We start from the raw sequence: 20,613 nt of genomic DNA, 5'->3' as shown, positions 1-20,613 counted from the left end.
TACACAGATCCCTGAAGGCGGCGGAACAGGTGGATAAGGTGGTAAAAAAGGCATATGGGATACTTGCCTTCATTAGCCGAGGCATTGAATATAAGAGCAAGGAGGTTATGATGGAGCTGTATAAAACACTGGTTAGGCCACAGCTGGAATACTGTGTGCAGTTCTGGTCGCCACACTACAGGAAAGATGTGATCGCGTTAGAGAGGGTGCAGAGGAGGTTCACCAGGATGTTACCAGGGCTGGAGCGCTTCAGCTATGAAGAGAGACTGGGCAGATTGGGTTTGTTTTCCTTGGAGCAGAGGAGGCTGAGGGGGGACATGATTGAGGTGTACAAAATTGTGAGGGGCATAGATAGGATGGATGCTGAGGAGCTTTTCCCCTTAGTAGAGGGGTCAATAACTAGGGGGCATAGATTCAAGGTAAAGGGCGGGAGGTTTAGAGGGGATTTGAGAAAGAACTTTTTCACCCAGAGGGTGGTTGGAGTCTGGAACTCACTGCCTGAAAGGGTTGTGGAGGCAGAAACCCTCACAACATTTAAGAAGCATTTGGATGAGCATTTGAAATGCCATAGCATACAAGGCTACGGGCCAAATGCTGGAATATGGGATTAGATTAGACAGGGCTTGATGGCCGGCATGGACACGATGGGCCGAAGGGCCTCTATCCGTGCTGTATTACTCTATGACTCTATGACTCTATGACAAGTGGTTGGTGGTCAGTCAGCAAGGTGAACTTCTGTCCATGCAGATAGTGTTTGAATTTTTTTACTCCCCATACTAGGCTGAGGGCCTCCCTGTCAATCTGGGCGTAGTTGTGCTCAGCTGAGGTTAGTGACCGAGACGCAAAGGCTATTGGCCTCTCCAACCCGTCTGGGAATTTGTGCGGCAGCACCACTCCAATACCATAGGGTGATGCATCACATGCCAAACGAATTGGCAGTGCTGGGTTGAAATGGGCCAACACCTCTTTTGATGTGATCAATTCTTTACACTTCTGGAAAGCTCATCTACGTTCGTCATCCCACTTCCATGGTACCCCTGTTTGCAGTAGGGTGTACAGTGGGTGTAATACCGTGGACAAATTTGGTAAGAACTTGTGGAATTAGTTTACCAGCCCGAGGAACGACCTCAGTTGTGACACATTTTCCGGTGCTGGAGCCTTGACTACTGCCTCAATCTTGTCAGGGGACTTATGTAACCCCTCTTCATCGATGACGTGGCCACAATAAGAGATCTGTTTCTGGAAAAACTCGCACTTGTGGCGATTAGCTCGTAGCCCATACTCCTTTAATCTGGTGAGCACCTTCTCCAAGTTGGCGAGGTGATCACTGTCATTTTCGCCCGTGGCCAAGATTTCGTCCAAATAACACTGGGTCCCTGGAATCCCTTGCAGGACTTGATCCATTGCCCTTTGCCAGATAGCCGGAGCCGAGGCTACTCCAAACACCAGCCGGTTGTATTGATAGAGACCTTTATGAGTGTTAATCGTAAGGTATTGTTTTGAAGCTTCTTCTACCTCCATTTGCAAGTACGCCTGGGCTAGATCAATTTTGGTGAAGCGTTTACCTGCAGATAGCGAGGTGAAAATTTCCTCAATTGTTGGAAGCGGATATTGTACCGTGTGAAGGACTGGGTTCACTGTCACCTTACAATCCCCACAGGTGCGGACCTTCTTTGGTTCCCCAGGCGTATTACTCAACGACCTCTTCATTACAGGAACGATGGGTGTAGCCAACTCGCTCCAGTCCACTTTGGACATTACTCCTGAATGTTCCAACCCTTCCAGCTCTGCTTCAACAGCTGGTCTGATCGCATAAGGCACTGGTCTGGCCTTAAGAAACTTTGGGCTTGCATTTTCCTCTATTTTAATCGCTGCTGTTATGCCTTTTAGTGTTCCCAGTCCCTCCTGGAACACTTCTTTTGCGTCAATTAGCATTTTTGACAGTCGTCCAGGTGTGTAGGGGGTTTCTCTTGCTCGTTCTGATCTCCTACCAGGCTTTGTGCAATAATTACCCTTGAGTGGTTCGACCCACTCTTCCCTACGGTTCTAGACCTTGGACTTAGGTGCAGGGAACTGTAGTGCAGAGAAAGACTCAATAGACCAGGTTGAATAGCACGAAATGGATGCTTTTATTATTAAACAGTTTGCAGCATTATAAAATACATATCATAAGCACAAATCAAAGCGACTACAAGCATGCACATATCTATAAACTTGATTCCATGGAAATGGGAAACACACGGCACATCGAAAAAGGGGAAACACATTACGATTACCCTTACCCTCTCCCTCCCCTAGACCTAAACTAAGTTTCGACTTGAGGAACTCGGGATCATGCTCACCACTTTCAGATTCGCAAAAGAGGGGGTTCGCAGCCTTTTGGTACAGCCTTCCGTCGTCACGTGGATTTGGAAACTTCTGGCGCAGCTTGTTTTTCTCTCTCTCTCTCTCAGGCGAGGAGGCAGTGGACACAGCCTTGATGAGCGCTCGTCATGACTGAAATCAGTTGAAACCTGCTGAATAACTGGATGCACATGGGAGAGTCCGTTTATTTCTCTTTCCCGCCTGGCTTAGGCTTTTCCAGAGGGTGTCTTCTCCTTCGGCCTGGGTCGTCGATGATCTCCCGACAAAAGTACCCGGGCCACCCTCCTTCGTCTTCCCATTGTGGCTGAACCTTGCCTGGCCGAACACCGACCACGCTGCCTTAACCGAAGAGTCCGTCCCGAAACGTGAATCTGAAGCGAAGCGCCGAAGCGTACTCCCAAGCGTTGAAGAAGATGAAAACCAAAGTGAAGTCCGAAGCGAAGCGTAGCGTCGAGGTGAAGCATCCTGATGGACTTTTCAATCCATAGTTATACCCTTTTGGGACAGTCTTATCTCCCGCCAGATCATAGTCCAGTCTTTGTAATATTTTTGGCGGGCAGAAATCTCTGCAGGGGCGCTTTGTCTTGTAACGGGAGCCGGTGATAGCTTAACTGGCCTTCCTGGCTGATAATGTCTTTTACTTTGCCACCGTAACTCGGTTCGCATATTGATCGGTCTGGAGATTGCCCTTGATGGCTGTTAAACGGTTTTTCCTTTGTACAGTAAATGGGTTTAAGTGTTCATTCAATTGTCCGCCCATATCTTGATGGGCCCCATCCTGTTGCCTGAAACTGTCTTGTACTTAGAATCCAATTGAATATGTATGCCCATTTCCCTGAGTTTCGGTTTCCCGATACTGGCTTTCGCGGGCTTACTGTTCTCAATCCACAAGCCTGTCTGGCTTGCAGTAACAGAAATCAAATGGTCCCAGAAACTGATCACGAGGTCCGGCGGCCATTTTGTATGCCCTTTCATCAAAGTTTTTTTCCTGTACAAGCTTCTTTTGGTCAATAAAGCTGTATTATTAATCCTGTTTTCTTGCGTGATTATTTAATGAAAATTTCCAAATCTTACAGTCCTCCCTGTGATACTGATAGCTTGCTTACAGTATCAATAATCCTTGGTGAGCAAATTTTCCCGGTTCCTCACGTCCAAACATTCCCGGTAATTAACTATCTATGATTCCCATGACACATGCAGTTCCCATTTCAGAAAATTACCTTGTGTACAGTTGGACAATCACAGGCAGTATTACCTTAACCTATAACACATTCATCTTTCAGATGTGAAGGGGCCAATGCTCCTTGCACCACCTGCATACACCTTTTATTAATCAAAAAAACAAACTTCACCAACGGCTATAACATTACAGTATTCACACACTTAAATCATGCAGTGGCTGAAATCTATAAAATGGAGGGGCGCTTTAACTTTTAATACTAGCTGCTTACACTGGGGTGTCCTCTTCCCCCACTCGTACATAGCGTTCTCTCCATTCCCCTGTGTTCCCGTGCCTCTGGAGGCGTTTGCCTCTCTTGCAATGCACGAACAATAAAAATATTACAATTAGAACTTGACAGACTACTAGGATGTGGGATGCTATTCTAATCCAGGCCGGAATCTCTATATTGGTGAACAGGTCCCACCATGGTGGGGTGACTATGTCCAATATGTCTTTTCCTATCTCTATTGTCTTCTGCTCCAGTGTGTAAAAATGTTTCTGTGAAACTATAACGGCTTTTAAAATCTTGGTGAGGTGTTCGGGAAGAGGGGGAATGACATAACCAAAATGCGCGACGAATCGCTGCAGGTCCGTGAAATTCTCTTTTACAGTGAGGTGAACGGTGGAGGGTGCAGGAATGGGGACAATCCGTTGTTGTGCCACTTGAACTTCAGCCCTGGGTTTAAAACAGAAACTGCTGTCACTGACCGGACACCACTCGTGCTGTCCATGGCGGTAGTGAGGCGCTGCAGTGGTGACACAGTATGTCCCACCTCCGATATATGCCACCTGCGGGGGCACATGGTCCTTTGCCATTGCCTCCATGGTGCAATTTATCGGCTTCACGCAAGCGGCTCTGAACCTGCACTGTGGTTTCAAAAAGGCATTCAAATGCTGGGGGCACAGGATGATGTGTGCTCCCCGGCTACGACACCCCGAGAGGTCGGTGCCTGTCATCGTACACTCCCATCTGATGACATAAGGCGGGACCACTGCGTAACGAATGTGCGCACCCCCCTGAATGACTCCAATGTTCTCCACCCTGTACACCTGGGCGGGCTTTGCTGCGGGACCCAACACCGGCATCCTTACAACTATTCCCATGATAGTGTGGTTCGAGCGTCCGCAGTCCACTGGGGCTGGGCACGCCTCTGCAGCTAGTCTGAGCTGGCATGGACTTAATGCGTTCTCGAAAGGGTGGATCGCTTGCAAGTGCTTGTTGCTGATCCAGGACGGGACCAAACCTTGTTTTAAATCCTCCAGATTACTGCGGCCCTCGCCCAGTAACCACGCCCCGTATAGCACACAAGCCTCGTTCTGTGCAGCCTGATCGGACGCATTCCGGTCCTCCTTAATGAGCGCATTTACCGTCCTAGCGTGCTTCTCCAGCTCAGCAATTATTTCCTTTAAGTGTAGTGTCATGGCTTGGTCTTCATGCAGCTCAGAACCCACTACCTTATTTTCGCTTGTCAGTATGTTCCTCAACTGGGTTTTTAAACCATTGATCTGTGTCTGCAGCTCCACGTTGTCTAGAGCGTTGACAACAGACGTTCCGGTGTTAAAAGCAGTGAAAATGTCATTTACAGTACCCCTTCTTTGCCTCCCTACCCGATCCAAAACTTCCTGTGGTGTGGTGTATAATTTGGCCTTGTCGATGTCGGCAAAGTCAAATTCGTAAAATTGTCTGAACATTCGGGTTAACAGTACCTGGTACAATTGTTCCGTCTCCCTGGGACACCACTCCGGCAATCGTGCCTCAGTGAGGTTTAAAATCACTGAGGCCACCGCGTAGTGTACCCCTTGGTACAGCACCTGACCGGTGGGTACCAATACTAAACCGTTCCCGGGTCCCTTTGTGGTGATTGGGCACCCTTCCTTCCGGGCTAGTGCTACCGGGATCGTGGGCAGGGGCTTGCGTGGGCGGGTGATGAGTTCAGTGGCGTTTACCGGAATCGGGGAGTATGGGGCTCCGCACGCCCGAGTGCTGACATCCCATCTCATCCCTTTTCCTTCATCTTGCCACTGCCTCTGGAAAAAGATGGATACGCCCTTGGGGCAGATGCGTTTCGAACCCCACATACAGACATATATCCCTTCATCTGGTTCCCACCATTTGTCCCAACACACACGTAATTGTCCGTGAGTCCCCGTAATTGTCCGATGGGTATTATTACCCAGTCGTTCCCACTCGATAGTAGAGTTCTTCATGTCCTTTCCCAGCTTTCGTAGCCACCACCATCTACTTAGTGGTACGTTCCCGTTGCACACCAAACAGATCTTCTTTCCCACGGTAACGCTGACTCTGGGTGCAAGGATCCTCACCCAAGGGCACGATAATGAAGTCTCTTGGTAGGCGAAACCGAAATTGCTGGAGTACTCCGTAGAATTAGTCCCCAGCCATCCTGGCCATCTCCCTTGGTGGAAATAGGTGGCGGTTTCCTCAACCTCTCGCTTCCCCGTCCCATCCGTCATGATGGGGGCTGTGTCCCCGGAACACCCGAATATGATGACATCCTTGGTGCGGCCCCGGTAGGCCAGCCCGCACCCGATCACCGCGATCCCTACGAGAATCCTTTCCATTGTATCCCTGGTCTCTGTAATCGACAAGATGATGTAGCCAGGCTCCCAACAGGTGCTGGCCTAATTAAACGGACGCGCGGGTCCCTTGACCCCGCTTCCAATCAACCACATATACTGGGCAGACTTTGAAAACTATCCTTTAAACATCCCGTCATCTCAAACTTTACCCATCTTAAACTAACATTAAAATTACTTACACTTAACATCTTTACCTAAACCTATATACAGCGCCGCCCTCCTTCGGGCGGCCTACCTAATTCCTGTGAGGGCTGCAGCGCGCCGCTTCCTGTGGCGGGGCTGCACTGACCTTTGGCTTTGATCCCCCGCAGCCTGTCGCTGCTGAACGGGAATCGTGCCTTTCTCGGGCTGCTCTGTACCGAGGTTGGGGAAGATAGGGAGAGTTGGGCCATCGCTTTCTGGGCTGGGGCGTTCGAGTCGACCTACTTGGGGCTGCCTTGGGTGAGGCTCCCAGGGCTGACGGACAGGGGGTTGGGGCTTTCACCGTCACAGCCTGTGGTCCCACCACAGCTGCTGGCTCCGGCTCCCTTCCCTCAGGCTCCGCCCCCCCGGGGCCGGGATTTGTGGTGTCCGACTCCACCTCACCTGTCCCTACAGGTAGTGAGTCTCCGCCCCCAATTCCTACCTCCCCTAAGCTTGAGTCGAGGGCGGGATGTTCGTCCTCTGACTCATCCTCCTCCGTGATCGGGTCAAGGGCGGGGTCGAGCTGTTCGGCCTCCTCCCCGTCCGAATCCCAAATCAGAGGGGAGACCTCCCACTCCAATGGGATGACTCCTCCCTTCACGCAGGCCACTGTTCCAGCCTGTGTGGTCTGTGACTCTGTCGCAGGCTGAGGATTTTTGTCCTCAGACTTGGCCCCTGTTGTTGGCCCTTGTGCACCCGCCTTAAACAGTTTGCACTGGTTAATGTGAAACCATTTAGTACGTCGGGGCACCTTCACTGCATAAACCATGGGGCTGGCCTTGTCTACAATGCTGTAAGGCCCCATGTACAGTGGTTCAAAACTCCCCACCCGGGCATAGTTCCTAACCATGACCTGGTCTCCGACTTCCCACTCTTGTTGCTTACAAGGTTCCAGCAACAGTCGGTTCCCCTGATGCTGTCTCCCCATGTTCCCAGCTGCCTGCCCATAAATCTGCTTCAGGCGCTCCAAAAGGGTCTGGATGACCTTGTCTCGTTTCACCTCTTGTAGCTGGCCCTCAGTGAGCACCGGGGCTAGTACATGGGTGGGTGTTCGCATGATCCTTCCAGTCGTTAATTCGTGCGGGGAGTACCCCGTACTTTTGGACTGGCTGGCTCGGATCCCCATGAGGACTAGAGGCAGGACCTCCTCCCATTTCTGGGGCGAGCCCATTGTCTCTTTCCTCAGCTTTTCCTTGAGGGTCCGGTTCATGCGTTCAACAATCCCGGATGACTGGGGATTGTACGCTACGTGCCACTTCCCTTCAATGCCCAGGAGCATGAGGGTGTTCTGCATCACTTGACCGGTGAACTGACTCCCTTGGTTGGACTCAACAAAACGGGGGAGTCCCCACCATGAGAACACTTCCCGGATCAAGATCTTGGCAGTACCCAGCGCCGTAGCTGTTCTGCACGGGGAAGCTTCTACCCATTTGGTGAACACATCCACCAGGACAAGGCAATACTTATAGCCGCCTTGGGCGGCGGGCAGGGGCCCTATGTAGTCGACCTGAATCGACTGCCACGGTCCCTCTACCCTCCTGATGTGCCCCATGGGCACCTTCCTTTTCTGGGGGTCTGGGTTGTTTGCAGCGCACACAAGACAGCTCGCACAGAACTCGCGGACATCGTCCCTCAGTCCCGGCCACCATCCTGCCTGCTCTACCCATTGCCAAGTAACCTCAGGCCCGGGGTGTCCTGCCCCTGGACCCTCATGGGCCAGTTGAAGGAATTCCCTCCGGTGCTGCTGCGGCACAACCCACTGCTCCTCTCGGAACAGCATGCCTTCCTTGACTGCGAGGGCTGCCGTACTGTACGGACCCTCTACCTGCTTGCCCTCAGCAATGGCTTTGAGGACCGTTTTTAGGGCGGGATCCAGGGTCTGGACGGTTTTTAGGTCTGGGGTGGTGTCACCCCTGTGTTCCCTGGAGTCCCCTCCCTGCCTTGGATCGCCGCCACGGGTCCGGGTCCATAGGGGTCCCAGAAAATGCCATTGCGGGCACCCTCCCTGGCTAGCGCATCCACCTGCGGGTTGCCCTGACTGCGGGGTTCTGTGGTGGAATGAGCCTTCACCTTGTGGATGAACACCTCCCCTTCCTCCCCCACAGCTGCCAGGATCTTTTCCAGCAAGGGCTTAACTGTTAAAGGCCGTCCGTCCACGGAGGTATATCTGCGGCAGGACCAGATGGCAAGGTATTCCGTACACGAATTGCACGTGAACGTGCTGTCCGAGCAAATCGTGTATGGGGTTGGGAAGATCTCGGGGTGGGTGACCACGTATGCCACCGCGGACAGTTCAGCTTGCTGTGCGCTCATGGTGCTGGGGAGCTTAATTGCCAAGGCAATGTTTGCCGTAGGGTCATAAACTCCACACCCTGTGAGTCGTTCACCAGCAGATACCGTGCTGGAACCGTCTACATAGGTCTCGCAGCCTGTGGGATGTATCCCGGCCCGTAAACCTATGTTAACCTCCCATACCCCTTCGACGGAACACCGATGGGCTGTTCCGGGATATACCATGTTGGCTGCGAGCTTCGGCTCGCAGAGACCTTTAACTTTGAGATCCATCTGGGAAAGGAGGAGGGTCCAGCTCGCAATCCGGGCGCTGCTTACAGTCCCATCCTTGATCCTTCCATCCAGAAGCATCTTTGTGGGGGTGTGATGGGTGAGGAGAGTGATGGGAGAGGTTCCTGTGAAGATCACTGATCTGTTCACAGCCCAATGCGTGGCCAGGAGATGCCGTTCGCAATTGGAAAAACTCCTCTCCACATCCGTGAGTACCCTGGAGGAATAGACCACTGGTCTCAGCTTGCCGTGTCGCTCCTGGAGCAGCACGGCGCTCAGGCTGTCCCCACTAGCGGCTACTTCCAGGAAAAACTCCTCCCCCCCATCTATGGCCCCTAAGGCTGGCGCGGTCTGCAGATCCCTTTTCAACTTCTCGAATGCTGCCTGACAACCCTCATCCCAAGACCACTCGACTCCCTTGTGTAAGAGTCGGAGCAGCGGGGCTGCTGTGGCTGCATAGTCCTCGATGAAATCCCTGCAGTACCCGGTCAACCCCAAAAAGGACTTTACACCCGTTACTGTGTTTGGGATCGGTAGATCCTGCACCGATTCCCGTCTAGCCTTATCTATGGCTCTTTCTCCAGCGCGGATGGCCAGACCCAGGAATTTCACCTCCTGCTGGCCGATCTGTGCTTTCTTTGGGTTTACTTTGAAACCCTTCCTTTCTAACAGTTCCAATAATTCGGCTAATAGTGGGCCGTGCTCCTCCCTTGAATCCGTGAACAGGAGTAGGTCGTCCACAAACTGCACTATCTGATTGGGCTGGCTAAATTCTTTTAAACTTCCCGCCATGCATTGATGGAAAATGCTGGGGCTGTTGTGAAAACCCTGTGGCAAGCAGTTCCAGGTGTACTGTTGTCCTTTAAAAGTAAAGGCAAACTTGTACTGATCCTCCCGCCGCAGCGGAATGGACCAGAAACCGTTCGAGATATCCAGCACCGTGAACGTGGTCGCGGATGCTGGAATACTCCCTATTAGGTCGGCAACTGCTGCTACCGTGGGCGCGCAGGCTGGGATGTTACTGTTGAGGACTCTATAGTCCACCATGGCCCTCCATGAATTGTCCGGCTTCTTTACCGGCCACAATGGGGAGTTCACGTGGGTGGCTATTGGTCTCAACACGCCCTGCTGCACCAAGGAAGATATTGCTGTCTCCATGTCGGGTTCTGCCTCCTTGGGGAAGTTATACTGCTTTTGGGGCCGGATCATGGGGTCCCCGTCTACGCTGACCTCAAACCCGGTGACCCTCCCACAGTCGTGCTTGTGGGTGGCAAACGCGGTCAGATTGTCTGACACAAATGCTTGCAAGTCCGTTGGGACGTCCGCGACCAGAAGTTCGAGGTCGTAACCCCCTGACGGCTTCATGGTGCACAGGGTCCCCTTTTCTCCCTTCCCTGGGATCACGACTACCTTGCCTAACCTATTCTCGGCTCCCCAGAGACAGTGATTTCTAAGGTCCATGAGGATTCCGTGTTCCACCAAGAAATCAGCCCCGAGGATGCCTTTCCCACCCCCCTCATTCCACTTCAATAGGATGCACGTCCATGTGGTGTGGAGTGCCCCCAAATGAATGGAGAGCGGGATGGAGTACGCGCCAGCCTGTTCTCTGCCTGTGAAACCCGCTACTGAGAAGGGAGCCTGGGTAGATAGAGGTGAGGCAAAAGGCTTAGCTGTGTGGATCATGGTGCATGATGCTCCCGTATCCAACAGGTAACTACCCTTTTCCTTCTCCACCTCCATCTCCACAACGGGTCTTCTCCACGCGTCATAACAGGTAGACGGGCTGCGCGGGCTTCAGTCATTTGGGCGCTTCGGTTGGGGTTGGGGAAGCAACAGGGCTGTTGACGACTGCCACCTTCCCCTGCGAGGTCATTAGAGACCGCATTGCCTCTAAAACCGACTCGATCGTGTCGGGATGGATCGACGCATCGGCTCCCCTCTCCCGGACGGGCGCTTGGGCTGGGGCTGCGGGAGTTTTTCCCTTTAAATCCTTCCAGGGATTTCTACAGTCCCGGCACCAATGACCCTCCTTTCCACACCCGTAACAACTGCTCTTGGCTTGGGGGGCGCGATTCCCCTCCTGATGCCATTCCTTTTTAGCAAGAGCTGCAGGCCTCGCCTCATGCACCTTTCCTTTTGAGGAAGGCACCTCCCTACTCTTGTTGTTCCTGTAACTTATCGTGAGCTGATCAAGTACTACTTCCTCCGTGGAGCGGGGGTTAGTGGGGTCAAACCATGCTTTTGCCTGCTCCCTCACCGGCGGCAAGCAATTGGCGACCAGACACCGGAGCCAATGAGCCATTTGGTCATCATTTAGCGCGTTCCGGTCCGGTCCTCCCGGGCAGTTGCGCCGGTACACTGGCCACAACCTTCCGGTGAAGACCTGTGGGGGTTCTCCCTCGAGCTGTACCATCCTTTCCAATCGGAGGAACGGAGTTCCGTCACCCTCCCCTATAATCTCCAGGACCTCATCCCGTATTTCCTCTTACGTCTTTCGCCCCCTTTTGCTCTCGTCAGGGAGACACTGGAGGAGCGAGCTGTCCAGGGAGAACAGCAGCATTTTGGACTGTTCAGCCCCGTCGCAGTCATTAACTGCTGCAGTCTGCTCCACGGCCCTAAAATGCACGGAGGGATCTCCTGACTCGGAGAGTTTTGGGATGTGACTGATCATTTCCCTTAGCTGTCGTGCGCTATGGGGCATTATGATCTGGTTCACAAGGGGTCCGTCCTCGCCATCATTGGCGCCTGGGCCGAGCCTCCGGTGTCGCGTGGGACACATCGGTGCCGGTCCTGACTCTGCTTTCTGTGGTTGCTCTGCCTCAAGAACCCCTGTGTCTGACTGCTCCGTTTCCTTCCCCGGAGTCCAAGACTCATCATAGGCAGGAGGTGCTGAGGGCTCGGGGGTTGGTACCCTAGCTGTCTCTTGTTGAATCGGTCTTTTGGATTCCTTGGCCAACAGTAGCTGGCTCGCTGGTGGGTTTATGAGACACACCAATCCGTTTGCCTTGGATAGGGCCGTTCTTAGGTCCTCTAGCTCCCGGTGGCAAGCGCTATGATCGGTGTTCTCAGACCTATCCTCCATGGCCATCTTAAATGCTGCCCTGGCCCCCAAGATACTTTCCTCCTGTGTCGCTACCTGTTTAGCTAGGCGGAAACACCTCTCTCTCATTCTACCTTCACTGGCCTTGGCATCAATGACCTGACATTCCAAATACCCTATCCGGGTCTCATGGCGGTGAGTTACGGATTGGCATTCCTGATTCAGTGCGTTAAGCGATTGAATCAGTTTCTGACCTCCCGCAACCTTTTCCTCTACTTCTGTGAGCAGCCCTTTGATCTGGGCTGTCTGTGCTACAACGACCTGGTCGAAAAGCTGGACTTGCTTCTTGTAGCACATCAGCCAGACTGCCTTTTCTACCAATTTCTTATGCTCTTTGCCTTCTGTCCACTTGATGGCTGCGTCTAGCGGACGCCTATCTCTCAATAGGTCAGATATCCACTGTTTTGTGAGGTTTACCTTCCCAAAAACATAGTACGCTATCCTTTCATCCATCACATTTCGTTTATTTAAACCTTGATCTAACACGCTACATTCCTGCTGCCAAGGTCCTGCCGCGGTCGCCATTTCTGTAGGGGGTTTCTCTTGCTCGTTCTGGTCTCCTACCAGGCTTCGTGCAATAATTACCCTTGAGTGGTTCGACCCACTCTCCCCTACGGTTCTAGACCTTGGACTTAGGTGCAGGGAACTGTAGTGCAGAGAAAGACTCAATAGACCAGGTTGAATAGCACGAAATGGATGCTTTTATTATTAAACAGTTTGCAGCATTATAAAATACATATCATAAGCACAAATCAAAGTGACTACAAGCATGCACATATCTATAAACTTGATTCCATGGAAATGGGAAACACACGGCACATCGAAAAAGGGGAAACACATTACGATTACCCTTACCCTCTCCCTCCCCTAGACCTAAACTAAGTTTCGACTTGAGGAACTCGGGATCATGCTCACCACTTTCAGATTCACAAAAGAGGGGGTTCGCAGCCTTTTGGTACAGCCTTCCGTCGTCACGTGGATTTGGAAACTTCTGGTGCAGCTTGTTTTTCTCTCTCTCTCTCTCAGGCGAGGAGGCAGTGGACACAGCCTTGATGAGCGCTCGTCATGACTGAAATCAGTTGAAACCTGCTGAATAACTGGATGCACATGGGAGAGTCCGTTTATTTCTCTTTCCCGCCTGGCTTAGGCTTTTCCAGAGGGTGTCTTCTCCTTCGGCCTGGGTCGTCGATGATCTCCCGACAAAAGTACCCAGGCCACCATCCTTCGTCTTCCCGTTGTGGCTGAACCTTGCCTGGCCGAACACCGGCCACGCTGCCTTAACCGAAGAGTCCGTCCCGAAACGTGAATCTGAAGCGAAGCGCCGAAGCGTACTCCCAAGCGTTGAAGAAGATGAAAACCGAAGTGAAGTCCGAAGCGAAGCGTAGCGTCGAGGTGAAGCGTCCTGATGGACTTTTCAATCCATAGTTATACCCTTTTGGGACAGTCTTATCTCCCGCCAGATCATAGTCCAGTCTTTGTAATATTTTTGGCGGGCAGAAATCTCTGCAGGGGCGCTTTGTCTTGTAACGGGAGCCGGTGATAGCTTAACTGGCCTTCCTGGCCGATAATGTCTTTTACTTTGCCACCGTAACTCGGTTCGCATATTGATCGGTCTGGAGATTGCCCTTGATGGCTGTTAAACGGTTTTTCCTTTGTACAGTAAATGGGTTTAAGTTTTCATTCAATTGTCCGCCCATATCTTGATGGGCCCCATCCTGTTGCCTGAAACTGTCTTGTACTTAGAATCCAATTGAATATGTATGCCCATTTCCCTGAGTTTCGGTTTCCCGATACTGGCTTTCGCGGGCTTACTGTTCTCAATCCACAAGCCTGTCTGGCTTGCAGTAACAGAAATCAAATGGTCCCAGAAACTGATCACGAGGTCCGGCGGCCATTTTGTATGCCCTTTCATCAAAGGTTTTTTCCTGTACAAGCTTCTTTTAGTCAATAAAGCTGTATTATTAATCCTGTTTTCTTGCGTGATTATTTAATGAAAATTTCCGAATCTTACAGGTGTGACGTTTGTAGTGTATGTACCCGTCTACCTTTAAGGAAACTATTGTATGTAACCGTTCACCTTTAAGAGAACTACTTTAGGTGTGGCACTACTTGTTTGGCTTCTGTATACTGTAATACTGACAGTGACCACACCAGTATATAAGCGTTGTGGTAGGATTCCTTGGGCCGATTCGCCCTGACCTTCGAATAGTAAAGTCCTGTTTGTTTGTTACTCCTGAAGTCTGTGTCATTATTAACTGCACAACCCACAGACTTTACAGTGGCGACGAGTCCGATCGTACCCTGCGGCAAGACTACCAAAGCAACTAAAGAGCGTCGAAGAGAGGCAACCGCCCTCGTCGTTCTGCTGGGAGAAAACACGAGGCTGCAGCAATAGAAAGGAGGAAGACTTTAGCAACAAAAGCTTCCATCAGCAACAGGCACTGACTGTCCCTTCTGCCACGGTGCGGAGTGAGCCGATCAGCAGGAAGCAAGGCGGCCACGGAGACTGTGAGTAAGGGAAAGTGTAAAGAATATCCGGAGAATAAGGGCTGTGCACTCGACCACGGTCGAGGGGGAAAGGAGCCGGACGGAAAGTCGGGTGCAACGGTGTCGTGAGACAGCCAGACCGCGATCGGCGGGAAAGCCGGGCAGCGACCGAAGCCACGAAGCGCTGAGACCGGGAGCGTAGGCGCGGGAAGAGAGAAACTCAGCTGCAGCCGGGGAGGGAAGCACCGGACTGCGAGAGGGCTGGGAGGCGAATGGGAACCGAGCGTGCGGGAGAAACAGAGCCGACCAAGGGAGACTGCGCGAGAGCCAGTCCAGCGGCTGAACTGTTCTCCGCCAACGGGAGTACCCAGCGCCGGTAGAGCCGAGCGGGCGGGAGAGAGAGAGACAGAGCCGAGCAAGGGGAGAGAGACTGCGCGAGAGCCAGTCCAGCGGCTGAACTGTTCTCCGTCAACGGGGTGTACCCAGAGCCGGTAGAGCCGTGCGAGCGGGAGAGAGAGACAGAGCCGAGTAAGGGGAACTGTGCGAGAGCCAGCCCAGCAGCTGAACCTGTCCGCTGTGGGGAAAGCGTACCCCTCCCACCAGGGAAGAAACGCGGGAAGCCGCCATTAGGCGGAGAAGACGACAGACGCGGGAAACCGCCATTGAAGGGGCGGGGAGAGAAGGAAAGAGCGGGAAACCGCCATTTTCGCGGGAAAAGCCGCCATCTTAGAAAAAAATAAAAAATAAAAATAATAATTTAAAGAAATACTTGTGTTGTTCCCAAGGAAAGGAAGATGCCTGAGCGTGGGGACATCAACGATTTTAATTCTGAGATAGAAGACTGGACCACGTACGTGGAACGTATTGAGATACATTGTAAGGCTAATAAAATAGCAAAGGATGAAAAAGCTTTAACCTTACTTAACATAATGGGTGCGAAAACATTCGGGTTGTTGAAGCATCTTCTCTCACCAGCTAAACCGGCGGATCAGACTTTCGATGATATTGTAGCAGTGCTGAAGGATCACTTGAACCCCGCACCGTTGATGTTGGCTGAACGATTCAAATTCTATGCAAGAACGCAACGGAAAGACGAAAGCAACGCGGAATACTTGGTCGAACTGCGTAGGCTAGCGAAACACTGCCAGTTCGGAGGGAATCTGACAGAGGCACTGCGAGACAAGTTCGTATGCGGATTGTCCAAGGAAGGGACGCAAAAGCGACTACTCAAAAAGAACGATCTTCCACTGGATAAGGCTGTCCTTATCGCAGCATCAAACGAAGCCGCAGCGAAAGGAACTGCGGAAATGCAGCTAAAGGCAGTGGCACTCAGGGTACAACAAATTACTTCGGGTACAACGAAATGCTATCGTTGTGGGAAGACAACACACGACCAGAACCAATGCTGGTTTAAAAAACAAGAATGTAGGAAATGTGGCAAGCTCAGTCACATGGCTAAGGTATGCCGGTCAGGAACGACGTACAACAATAATGAGTCACCACAAAAATGGTACAGAAAGGTACAAGAGGTGACTAGGAAGAGTCTGAAGGAACAGAAGTCGGACTCACACTCCAAATGCAAAGGACTGGACAGTCTAAGAATTCACAATGTGAGTAATGAAGCTGACCGACAGACTATCTGGATCACGCTACAGATTGCCAAAGTCCAAGTAAAAATGGAAGTGGACACCGGATCGGCGTTGACGGTCATGAATAAGCATGACTATAAAAAGTTATTCAAGCATATTCCACTACGGGATACGGAACTAGTACTGCAGACATACACGGGGCACAAAGTATTCCCCATCGGAAAGATAGAAGTCAAGGTGAGATACAAGGATAAAGATCACCACCGGTTGGACCTGTATGTGTCGCCTGAGGGAGGTCCACCACTTCTGGGATGGGAGTGGATCCGAAAAATAAAGATGGACTGGCATTCACTAAACACCATGACGGTGGATTCCGGAAAAGAGGATGTCAAACCTGAACGGTTGTCCAGAATATTGGACGAAGCTAAAGAGGTATTCCAGCAAGGACTGGGAACACTGCGAGGAATTAAAGCAAAGGTTAAAATTGCAGAAAATGCAAGCCCAAAGTTTTTTAAGGCCAGATCGGTACCTTACGCAATACGACCAGCTGTGGAGGCAGAACTGGAAGAACTTGAACGATCAGGGGTCCTGTCAAAAGTGGACTGGAGTGAGTGGGCCACGCCCATTGTTCCCGTCATGAAGTCCTCACCAAGTAATAAGCCAGGGGGACCGGGGAAGGTCCGTATCTGCGGAGATTTCAAGATCACAGTGAATCCGGTGCTTCACACGGTACAATACCCGCTTCCGCGGATTGAAGATATCTTTGCTTCGTTGGCTGGAGGGAAGCACTTCACCAAGATAGACCTGGCTCAGGCATATTTACAGATGGAGGTTGAGGAAGAGTCACGCCAGTACCTCACCATCAACACACACAGAGGCTTGTATCGCTATAATAGACTGGTCTTTGGGGTAGCTTCGGCGCCAGCAATTTGGCAGAGGGCCATGGAGCAGGTATTACAAGGAATTCCAAGCACGCAGTGCTACTTAGATGATATTCTGATCACGGGAAAAGACGAGGAAGAACACCTCACAAATTTGAAACTGGTACTCACCAGGTTGAAGGAGTATGGCCTTCGGGTTAATCGCAAGAAGTGTGAGTTCTTCCAAAAACGGATCTCATACTGCGGTCATGTCATTGACCGAGAGGGACTGCACAAGTCACCTGAAAAGATAGAAGCGGTCGTGAAGGCCCCCGCTCCAGGAAACGTATCACAGTTAAGATCATTCTTGGGGTTGATTAATTACTATCACAAGTTTCTGCCAAATTTATCCACGGTGCTGCATCCGCTGAATGCTCTGTTGCGGAAAGATACACCATGGAAGTGGAGTGAGGAATGCAGAAAGGCTTTTCGCAGAAGCAAGGAGTTGATTACCTCTGAAGAAGTGTTGGCTCATTTCAACCCAACGTTACCCCTTCGTCTAGCTTGTGATGCTTCCCCGTACAGAATTGGAGCAGTACTGTCGCACAGGCTACCAAATGGCTCGGAAAGGCCAGTGGCATTCGCGTCCCGATCGTTGACCCCCGCAGAGCGAAATTATGCTCAAATAGATAGGGAGGCCCTCAGTCTGGTGTGGGGCGTGAAGAAATTCAATCATTACCTGCAATGTAAGAAGTTCACATTACTGACAGACCACCAGCCGTTGGTGTCCATATTCAACCCAAACAAGGCCGTTTCCACCATGACAGCACAAAGGTTACAAAGGTGATCCGTGTTACTTGGGGCACACCAATATGACATCGAATACAAAAGGTCCAAACAGCATGGAAATGCTGATGGGTTATCGCGCTTGCCATTACCGATGGTAGAAGAAGCGAGTACAGTGGACCCAGTAGAGATGTTCCACTCATCCATAGTGGAGTGTTTACCGATAACAAACTCAATGATTGAGAATGAGACAAGGAATGACCCGACTCTTTCACGAGTCTATGATTTAACGGTGGAGGGATGGCCAGCACAGAGTGAACCAACACTGCAAGCATTTTCACAGAGGAAAGAACAACTGTCAGTGTGTCGAGGAACCCTGATGTGTGGATCTAGAGTGGTGATTCCACCCAAACTCCAAAAGAAGGTGCTAAAGGAGCTGCACGAAGGACATCTGGGTGGAGTGAAGATGAAGAACCTAGCAAGAGCGTTTGTGTGGTGGCCAGGCATTGATGGAGACATCGAAGAGATCACTAAGAACTGCCTAGGATGTTAGAGGGTTCAGAACGCGCCACCACAGGCTCCTCTGCATCCATGGGAGTGGCCCTCATCTCCTTGGCAAAGAGTACACATGGACTCGATGTTTCTAATAGCGGTGGATGCCCACTCCAAGTGGCCGGAAGTAATTAAGATGACCACCACCACCACGGAAAAAACCATCACAGTGTTAAGGACTATGTTTGCTAGGAATGGCCTGCCGGAACAGATCTGTTCTGATAATGGACCGCAATTTGTGTCCGAAGAATTCAAGAAATTCTTAAAGAGCAATGGGGTTAAGCACTACACGTCAGCCCCATACCACCCCGCCTCCAATGGATTGGCTGAAAGGTTTGTCCAGACCTTCAAGAAGGCCATAAAGGCCATGGGTAATGAAGACATAAATCTACAACATAAGGTGGATAGCTTTTTATTGGCCTACCGGAATGCAACACATGCGGTCACAAATCAAACTCCCGCCATGATGTTTTTTAATAGACGCCTAAGATGCCGGCTGGATTTACTCAAACCAAACGTCAGAAGGGACGTAGAGAACCGGCAATTCCAAGGCATGAATGAAAGGGCCACTAGATCTTTCCAGATCGGTCAACGAGTTTTGGCCCGGGACTACCGTACTGAGAAATGGCAGCCTGGAACTATTGGAAAAAGGCTAGGGCCGTTGATGTATACGGTGGACATTGGGGACAATATAATAAGGCGCCATGTGGACCAGATCATAGGGTCCGCCACAAATGGGCAACCGACTTCACCACCTTACCCGGGTAATGTTGAAACTGAGATACCCAGAACACCTACTTCCGATCTGGTAATGCTGGAATCAGATGAACCTGACACTGTTTTTCAAGCCGAATCGACTTTGCCAGAAGCACATACTAGCCCGCCGGGAATGACGACACCACTGCAGCGTTATCCGGACAGAATCCGGAAACCTCCAGAAAGACTGAATCTATGAACTGTCTTACATAAGCTGTATATATGTTATAATGTATGTTTACTAAGGAATCAGTATGTTGTAAGCTAAAAAGGGAGGATTGTAGTGTATGTACCCGTCTACCTTTAAGGAAACTATTGTGTGTAACCGTTCACCTTTAAGAGAACTACTTTAGGCGTGGCACTACTTGTTTGGCTTCTGTATACTGTAATACTGACAGTGACCACACCAGTATATAAGCGTTGTGGTAGGATTCCTTGGGCAGATTCGCCCTGACCTTCGAATAGTAAAGTCCTGTTTGTTTGTTACTCCTGAAGTCTGTGTCGTTATTAACTGCACAACCCACAGACTTTACAACGTCATCATCCTTTTTGGCCTCAACCTTCAGTGCCTGTATGGAATGCCAATCTAATTGTATCTTCCGGATCCATTCACGTCCTAGCAGTGGTGGTCCTCCATCTGGCAATACATATATATCCATTTTAGGTATTTCCTGGCCTTTATATATCACTTTCACCCTTATTTTTCCTTTGGGGTAGACTTTTTGCCCCATATACGTCTTCAAGACAATCTCTGTAGCTTTCAAGGGTATATGTGAAAATAGCCGCTTGTAGTCCCTTTGATTTATGACTGTTAGGGCTGATCCTGTGTCCAATTCCATTTTCACTTGGACTCCGTCTATCTTGAGTGTAACCCAGATAGTCTGGTGATCCTCCATTTTGGTTACCTTATGTAGTTTCAGGCAACCCAGCTCCTTGCTTCCGGAGTCTGTGTCACTTTTCTGTTCGTCTGAACCACTGTCCATCACCTGGTGTACCTTTTTGTACTTCTCCTGTGGAGATTTCTTACTGTTGGTTTTCTTCCCAGACCTGCAGACTCTTGCTATGTGTCCTGCTTTCCCACACTGTCTGCACTCTTGGTCCTTGAACCAACAATCTTTCTGGTCATGTGTTGTTCTGCTGCAGCGATAGAACTTCCCTGTTCCATAGGACATTTCATTGGTGCCATATTCTTGCGGTCTCCGTTGTATCTCTGCAGCGGCCCTTGCGGCTGCTTCGTGTGATACTGCCATACTGAAAGCTTTGTCCAGCGTAAGATCCTTTTCTGATAGAAGCCCTTTCTGGGTTCCTTCACTTTGTAGCCCACACACAAACTTGTCCCTTAACGTATCTGCTAGTCCCGCTCCACCCTGGCAGTGTTTCGATAGCTTGCGCAGTTCTGTTAGGTACTCAGCATTGCTTTCGTCTTTGTGTTGGTTCCTTTTATGGAACTTAAATCTTTCTGCTATCAGCAGCAGTGTGTGGCTTAAGTGGTCCTGTAGGATTTCTACTATACTTTTGAAATTCTTGTTCACCGGCTTCTCTGGGGTTATTAGA

The 20,613-nt window shown here is 50.8% G+C and overlaps 1 protein-coding gene across 1 annotated transcript; it reads right to left on the bottom strand.

Annotated features, from left to right (window-relative positions):
- Window positions 1–784: 784 nt before the first annotated feature.
- LOC147125011 (uncharacterized) lies at window positions 785–15,425 on the bottom strand. Its single transcript, XM_085996027.1, has 2 exons — window positions 12,945–15,425; window positions 785–6,180 (listed from the first exon to the last, which is right to left on the bottom strand). Exon 2 carries the CDS (start codon window positions 6,164–6,166, stop codon window positions 3,812–3,814), a length of 2,355 nt encoding a protein of 784 aa, XP_085852153.1. The 5' UTR covers window positions 6,167–6,180; window positions 12,945–15,425; the 3' UTR covers window positions 785–3,811.
- Window positions 15,426–20,613: the final 5,188 nt, after the last annotated feature.

This window comes from Somniosus microcephalus, chromosome 1 (genome assembly GCF_052327205.1).
Source record: "Somniosus microcephalus isolate GS21.2 chromosome 1, FLI_Smic_1.0, whole genome shotgun sequence".
NCBI lineage: Eukaryota > Metazoa > Chordata > Chondrichthyes > Squaliformes > Somniosidae > Somniosus > Somniosus microcephalus.
The sequence above is the reverse complement of the archived record's forward strand: the minus strand, read 5'-3'. Positions and strand labels throughout refer to the sequence as shown.

Excerpts from the sequence above, each read along its gene's own strand:
- LOC147125011 (XM_085996027.1), bottom strand. The coding sequence starts at position 6,166 with ATGGAAAGGATTCTCGTAGGGATCGCGGTGATCGGGTGCGGGCTGGCC.